This window comes from Penaeus chinensis, chromosome 16 (assembly GCF_019202785.1).
Source record: "Penaeus chinensis breed Huanghai No. 1 chromosome 16, ASM1920278v2, whole genome shotgun sequence".
Lineage (NCBI taxonomy): Eukaryota > Metazoa > Arthropoda > Malacostraca > Decapoda > Penaeidae > Penaeus > Penaeus chinensis.
The window spans coordinates 34410150-34417649 of record NC_061834.1 but is presented as its reverse complement, the minus strand read 5'-3'; the positions used below and the strand labels follow the sequence as shown (position 1 = coordinate 34417649).

Genomic DNA, 7500 nt, shown 5'->3' with positions numbered 1-7500 from the left:
ATAACTAAGCTGTACAAATCAACTTTTCTAAAGAAATATATAAAACATAAAACAAAAAACTACTATTTATACAACCAAAATAATGTATGACCATATTTTTCTCTCCTAGTATACTACTACAGATATAGCAAATGCCATTTGCAACTCTTAAACATGAGAAGACTGTATAACTTACATTTGCAAGTAAATTTAGTGGTCTCTTAAAAGCAGCTAATTACTTTAAACTGGCTAAATATGAAATCAACTCTTTATCAGTTAGTAATTCTGATTGGAAGATTTAACTGTCCAGTTTATTACACTTCAAAGCTTTTAAACAAGCCATGATGTCTGAATTTTACTTTATAGGAAAATGTTGTAAGTCAGTTTAGTTTCATATCAAATGGAAGAGTAGCTTCACATTCCATAAATTAGTATTATTTTTTAAAGGGACTGGATGAGGATTTTTTTTTAAGGCAATATATGGTGGCATTTGCCATCAAAGAGTCAGCTATCTAAACTCTCAGTCATATTTACTCTAATCTAATTCTTGGGACTTTTAATTAGAGTTCCCCTTGAATGTTAGTATGCCTTAGTTTTGATCATAACCCAGAGTTAGATTGTTCTCAGTCAACAACAAGGATGCTGTAGAAGAACTTAATGCTCTTCAAGCAACAAACCACAAGTACTAACACAAAACATCAGACTACAGTCTAAATACTACTTACGACTCATTGAGAGGTCCGGGGTATGGTTCGGTCTTGCGGTACAATGATGATAGATACACAGCGAGAATCATTGCCGGGATGAAGAATATGAATACCCATCCAACACTTGCCCAGAATCCATTCTGTGGGAATTACATCAAGTCAGTATAATCTGTAAACACCTGTCACCAAGACAAATCATCTGACTTGAATCAAGAAAGTTAATTTTATGTCCTTAGTATGAAATGGCCACACTCCCCAACAGCAGTCAGTCACATAGAGGCATTATATACTCATATTCTTCTGAGACCACTCAATGCTCATTTTTCCTTAAGTAACCTAGGAAACCATCAGGTTAAAAAAAATACAAGATTAGTCCTTACAAAGGGATACATGATGTCCTTGCACAGGGAAGAAGTTGTCGCATTATAGACAGTAGAGACTGGGCCACATCGCCCAACATCTTTCTCAACTGCTGTTTCCACATGCAGAACATATTCATCCACATCAGCAAGGAAATCCTTGGAAAATCGTTCGACAAGCTGCACAAAGAAAATTAGGAAGACTTTAATCTACTTACTACACTAAAATGGCACAAGAAGTCATTAAAAGTTTTACTTGGCAACGTCAGTCAGCAAAGAACTTTTTTCTAATGAATGTTATAGAATTAGCCACACATGTCTAGATGTGAAGTTCTTCACTCTCATTAACAACTATCATGTACTCTGTAAATACAAAGAAATACAGTGTTCAGAGGAGGGAAATTCACAGAATCAGAGAAAGACACTAAGCTAACCTCGGTGACCTCTCGTGAACCATTGATGCGAAGGTACTGCTGAGCAAATTCTGCCTGGCTGATGAGATCGCCAATGGCTTCGCGCAGGCTGGTCTTATTGAACTTCAGGTGTTCATTGAGTCTGGCTGTTGTCTTGTTCAGGTTCCTTGTTAGGTGACCAATGGAGGATACCCATCGTTGCAGACCCTTCCAAGAAAAAAATTCAATAAGTCAGACGACACACAAATTATTCAAAATATGAATGAAATGCTAGAATCTCATATTCTCAGACTTTACAATTTTATAAACACAAGAAAACCAGAAAAAAATTATTACCTCAAGGAAAAGAGCATCATTTTTGAGTTTGAATGAAACCTGATCATAGCCAGTTGGAAGCTGATCAGCTGTCTGGTTAAGCAGAGCGGCTAGGTCCATCAGGTCAATCTTCAACACCCTCTTTTCAAGCTGTATGGAATAACAAGTAGATAAATGCTTAACATCAAATTTCTCTCTAGAAAAGCAACACTTCCATTGATATTCAAAAAAGAAAGAAAAAAATCTGTAAAATCTTTATAATATTAATAAATATTGAAGACCAAATAAACTACTGAACTTACAATCTCAGTGTAATAGTCCCAGGTATCCTTGTCAGCAACAGAGGAGTTGGCAAGTTCCCATAGACGTTCCTTGGCGTTTCGGGAGAGGATCTCCACATCGGTGTCCACAGTGATTTGAAGCATCAGCTGCTCGATCTGAAAAAAGGGGAGGTTGCCATTAGTACTGGATATTTTCTTGACAGAGCTTCAGTCATATTATATGAGTATTTCCCTTGAATGGAAAGCAGACACATTGTGAGAAAATGTAGCTAAATGTACTAATTCTGTTTGAGACTATTATCCATTTTAAGAGTCAATCAATCAATCAATCACTCTCTTTCTTTTATGAGGCAATTGTTCATGGTTGTGCATATTCATAGTTGTGAAACAAATGAATTCTCCCCATTGAAAACCTACAGGCTAAGTAGTCATTAAAAAAAATCCATCATAAAAGATATGAACTTTTATAAGAAAAAGAAAATCAAATTACAAGGATTATTCTATATTGCAAACACGATTCTTCTGTATGTAAGGTTTAGCATTTCCTAACTATATTCCACTCACACTATATAAAAAAAATATAAAAAAATATTCAAGCTGAAAAAAATTAAACAAAACATAAGAATACCAAGAAAACAAGGAGAGCAGGATCTTTTTTTACCTACCTTTTCATCGAGATTCAGGTTCTTCTTGTAATCCTGAAGTCGGGCGAGGTTACTGTCAACATGATTCAGACTCAACACAGAGTACAGACTCTGGTTGTTGTGGCACTTACTGTAAAGGGGGAAGCATTATGAACTAAACTACAATCAATACTTATGAACACTCATATATATCTAAAAATAATAATTTGATTCCTGATAATCCTGAAGACATGAACAAGTGAGTATGTGGCAACAGACTTTCCCAAAACAAACGACTGAAGAATGGATGTCTAAAATATACTTATTCCTATAAGATGAAATATGAATGAATCACCTGATAATCTCAGTTATGCTTGGGGCTTGACCAGGAGGATAATGGCTGTTAAGGTTGTACAATTCTGCAGCAGCATTAAAGACTTCAGAGCGCGTAGGGTCAGCGAGGGGGTCACACACAAGGATCTCACTTATGCTGCCCAACACAAAAAGTGCTGTGGTTGCTGCCATGATCAGGGCTGAGAACAGGAATGTCAGACCAACACCACTGCAAACAAAATACGAATTTACCAATTGACCTATTAAATATGCCAAATCTAAGAAGTAAAAGCCATAATAATAAAACAAGAACTCTTCTGCAAGATGATTCCACTTGACTGCACTCACCACATGAGCCACGATGCCCCAGTTGCTTTATGGCAAGACGAGGCTTCATCGGGTCGCCGACCACAGCATCCAAACACCACACCCAGTGTGAAGCAGAGGGTGATCACCAACAGTAATATACAGAGCCCCATGAAGCCCCAATACCTGAAACAATGGAAGTTAAAATATTTACAATGGTTTAATTACCTTTCCTATCATAAATATATGTGATGAACAATTTACTTATCAGATTTTCTAGGAAGAAGTTTTATTTTCCTACTCCCAATAGCCAATACAAATTATAACTTCATGTGTAAATATTAATCAAGGTATCTGTCAATGCAACACAGAGCATAAAAGTGAATACATCATGTGATATTATTGTTTACCCTTTGGCACCATGTGACTGCAATACAGGAGTGATTTTAATATTTTTGCCCATAAGAAGGGGATATCACCTTGCTCCCAAAAGTATACCTTGACATTATCATGACATGTTTAATAAGTACCTGACTTTTAGAAGTTAATGACCATCAAATTCTGATAAGTCAAGTCAACTGATAGTCTGACTATTTTCAACTTTAGTAATTTGTTTTACATATTTTTATGATCATAAGGTGTTAAAAAAGTACTGTTATAATGTCCTTTCAATAAATCATTAAACTGGGATATTTCCATTTCTTCTAGTCAACAATGTGGTCTTTCATTCTCTTGTAAAAGAATTGTATATCATCATCTAAAAAAGGTTAGGTGTAACTTGTATACTAGGAAATATACTAGTAATACACAAATTAACTTATTAAAATTTATTTTAATATACTTCACTAAAATAAAAAGGAAATACTCACCTATACATAGCATACTCATTGATCCCATCCTGCAATAATCTTATGTATGTTTCTGTTTCTTTTGGTTTTGTGTCAACACGCTGTAATGTTCTATGGATGCTCTCTGCTGCATCCTCCAGCTCACCTCCTATGAGATTTCACATTATGTTACTATACAGTGCATGTAATAAATATCATATATCCATATCAATATTTAGTATGGTAATTACTCCTGTCAAACTAGGTAGGCTAAAACACAAAGCATAAATGCAAGCCAGATAAACCTCAATTACAATAATACAAATAAATAAATAAAGAGAAAATTTAGCAACAATAAATGAACACTATTGTTTATGGAGTACCCTCAAGATCTGTCAATTGCTAAATGATAGATTATAGACTAAACAATGCCTTTATCTTTTACCTGAGGTACAACTAATAAAAACATACTTAGATAATGTACATGACTAAGCAAGAGGACGCCAAATCAACTTTTAATTCTATGATGAAGGGTCTAAGCAATAAACACTCACACATGGATGAACTAATCCTATACCCACTTCACACACAGTCTCACCTGCATCAAGGATCTTGGCCTTGATCTCCGGGATAGAACGCTGCACCTTATTTTGGATCTCGGTTGCAATGGAGTCGAAGGCTCTCTTGCCTCGCTTAACTGCTATTTCTATGTCATTTTCTATGAGTGACTTCACTTCATCCAATTTTGATTCAACATTAGGCAGCTGGAAGTCAGATGCTTTGTGAGTAATCAGTGCTCAGTGGCAAGAACAACAGTAATAATAAGAAATAATAAGAGACATATATAATAATAATGATAATAATTGCAACAATAACTTCAAAATTAACATATATAATACTCAATGCTGCTAGTACTCAAAATCATTTTGGTCAAATGCATATCACAAATATATTCACAAAAATATCTCAGACTTGTGATTACAAAAAGCTTCAAAATGTGGTCAAAATAAAATAATTCTACGTAAGGAATAAAACTTATATTGATATAAAAAGAACTGTGCATAATACAAATGAATGTAATAACAAGAAAATAATAATTATAATGAAAAGTATTCTAACAGAGTTGTATTTCTGAACAAAAACAGAATCAATGAAAAGTTTTAAAAATCATCAATCTGAAAAAAAAAAAAAAAACGATACACGAGGGCAGAATATCTACACAGGGAGCTGCTACAAAATGTATCTATTCTTTGGGCAAATCTTATGCACTGACTATAATTCAGATCTGAACACAGGTCCTGAAGCAATTTCTGGTAGAATGACAATAATGACAATAATGCAGACAGAAAAAAGGGAGGGAGAAAATGGGGAAGGGAGACCAGGGAAAGAGTTAATGGGGGCAGAGGAGGGAGAAAGGGAGGAGGGAATTAGGAAGGAGAGGCAGATGGAAAGGGTAAGGAGGAGGAGGAAGAGGAGGAAGAGGAGGAAGAGGAGGAAGAGGAGGAGGAGGAAGAGGAGGAAGAGGAGGAGGAGGAGGAGGAGGAGGAGGAGGAGGAGGAGGAGGAGGAGGAGGAGGAGGAGGAGGAGGAGGAGGAGGAGGAGGAGGAGGAGGAGGAGAAATAGGAAAAAGAGAAGGAGGAGGATGGGAGGAGAGAGGAGAAAGGAAGGAGGAGAAGGGAGGGGGGAGGACAAGGAGGAGGAAAGAGGGAGTAGAAAGGAAGGAGGGGAAGGGAGGGGGGAGGAAAAGGAGGGAGAACAGGAGGGAGGAAAGAGGGAGGAGCAAGGAGCAAGGAGGATGAAGGAAGGAGGGACATGATCTAACATTGAACATTTCTCACTCCTGGAAGTATTCTGCCAGCAATCAATAATAAATTAACATGCAGAATCACCAAATCAATTGAAAAGGGAGCTGAGCTCACTCTAAATCATAAAAGAGGCACTGGATCAACACAGCATCTGGTCCACACAGTCACATGCTGCTGCTGGAAGGCTCCATGCACTCTTACCATGCATGTTAGTAAATCAAATTCACTTCATAAGAAATTAACAAACTGAAAATCATCTCTTCTCAAAAAGAAATGAATCAGATAAGGAGAGAGAAATAGATAATCAGATGTTACTTCCAAAAAAGAAATTCACATGCACTACATCATAAAAAAAAAGAGAAAGAAAGAAAGAAAGAAAAAAATAATTAATAATAAAAAAAAAAAAAAAATTGCAGTTCATAAGTCACCACCAAGATTAAGAAGCAAATATTCACGTTATGATAGCAATCATTCCTATGGGTTATGATACATGCTGTCCATGTTACCTGAGGCAAAACATCCGTCTCCAGGTACTGTGAGGAAGGAACCACACATGTTAGTGCCACTGCCCAACGCAACTTGCAGCTCAGCCAAACTTCTACCTTCAGCATAGTTCAGTGTCTTTTTTATGACTCCACCACAAGCAGTTCACTTATGTACTGAGAACAACAAGTGCTTGTTCAAGTCCAAACACTGTTGGTTTCAAGATAATCTCTTACAGCACTAACATCAATGCAACATAGAAGTTCAGCCGGCACAATCATTTAAAGCACTTAAGTCATACATTACCTATCTGCTAAGGTTAGGTGAGTAACATAGTTCTTGGGTCAGGGATGTGCAACCATGCTTTTATCTCTTTTCATTAATTCTCTTTTTTTTTTTATTATATATATTTATTGGAATACAATGAATCTCAAATAATTTTAAAAAATAGTAATTCAGATATCAAAACTTTTATTAACTTCATATAATTTCATTCTTTCTTTCTTTAAAACAAGGGCTGCACACCACTGCACCAGTAAACTCAAAAAAACCACACCACAAACTTTTAAGAAATTTCACAATAAAACTATCACCCTCAAATATGGTTAAGGAATAGGGAGATCGGAGAGGCGAGTTACCTTGCCAGAAACGTTAATTCTAAGTTAAAATGGCTCCCAAATGATAAGAGTATTAAGATCATCACTTCAATTTTTGCTGCAATCAAGAATACTGCACATATGACGTTTCTTCAAATTTATGATACATCCCAATCATAAATGCACTGTTAAAATCATTATTTAAAATTTTCAGGCATGATCATGAATACCGCTCTTTTCAACATGCTTCTTCAAGAACTTGAAGCAAATATTATCATTCAAGTAAAACACATTCACCTAATGCAAGTTTCAATGCAACATTAACCGCTAAGTTGACAAAATATCTTGCTCATGCTAATATTTCAACTTCCATCCATGAACTATCCTTGCTGCAAAGCCTTCGCACTATATAACCGTTCTCCTTCTTTAATCATTATATCCATAAAATCTACACCTGCTAAACTCCTTCTCAA

At 35.9% G+C, this 7500-nt stretch overlaps 1 protein-coding gene across 13 annotated transcripts in view; it reads right to left on the bottom strand.

Annotated features, from left to right (window-relative positions):
• LOC125033474 (prominin-1-like) overlaps positions 1–7500 on the bottom strand; it is a 154642-nt gene that overhangs the window by 16304 nt on the left and 130838 nt on the right. For 11 of the 13 annotated variants that reach the window (XM_047625004.1, XM_047625003.1, XM_047625012.1 and 8 more), the window contains 11 exons: positions 6455–6481; positions 4742–4907; positions 4186–4312; positions 3359–3502; positions 3033–3239; positions 2720–2828; positions 2076–2210; positions 1795–1923; positions 1480–1665; positions 1067–1225; positions 705–826 (listed from right to left, as the gene is read on the bottom strand). In XM_047625004.1, coding sequence (XP_047480960.1) covers positions 705–826; positions 1067–1225; positions 1480–1665; positions 1795–1923; positions 2076–2210; positions 2720–2828; positions 3033–3239; positions 3359–3502; positions 4186–4312; positions 4742–4907; positions 6455–6481 — 1511 coding nt within the window. The remainder of the gene's footprint in view (positions 1–704; positions 827–1066; positions 1226–1479; positions 1666–1794; positions 1924–2075; positions 2211–2719; positions 2829–3032; positions 3240–3358; positions 3503–4185; positions 4313–4741; positions 4908–6454; positions 6482–7500) is intronic. The other 2 variants (XM_047625006.1, XM_047625015.1) reach the window with 1 other exon arrangement.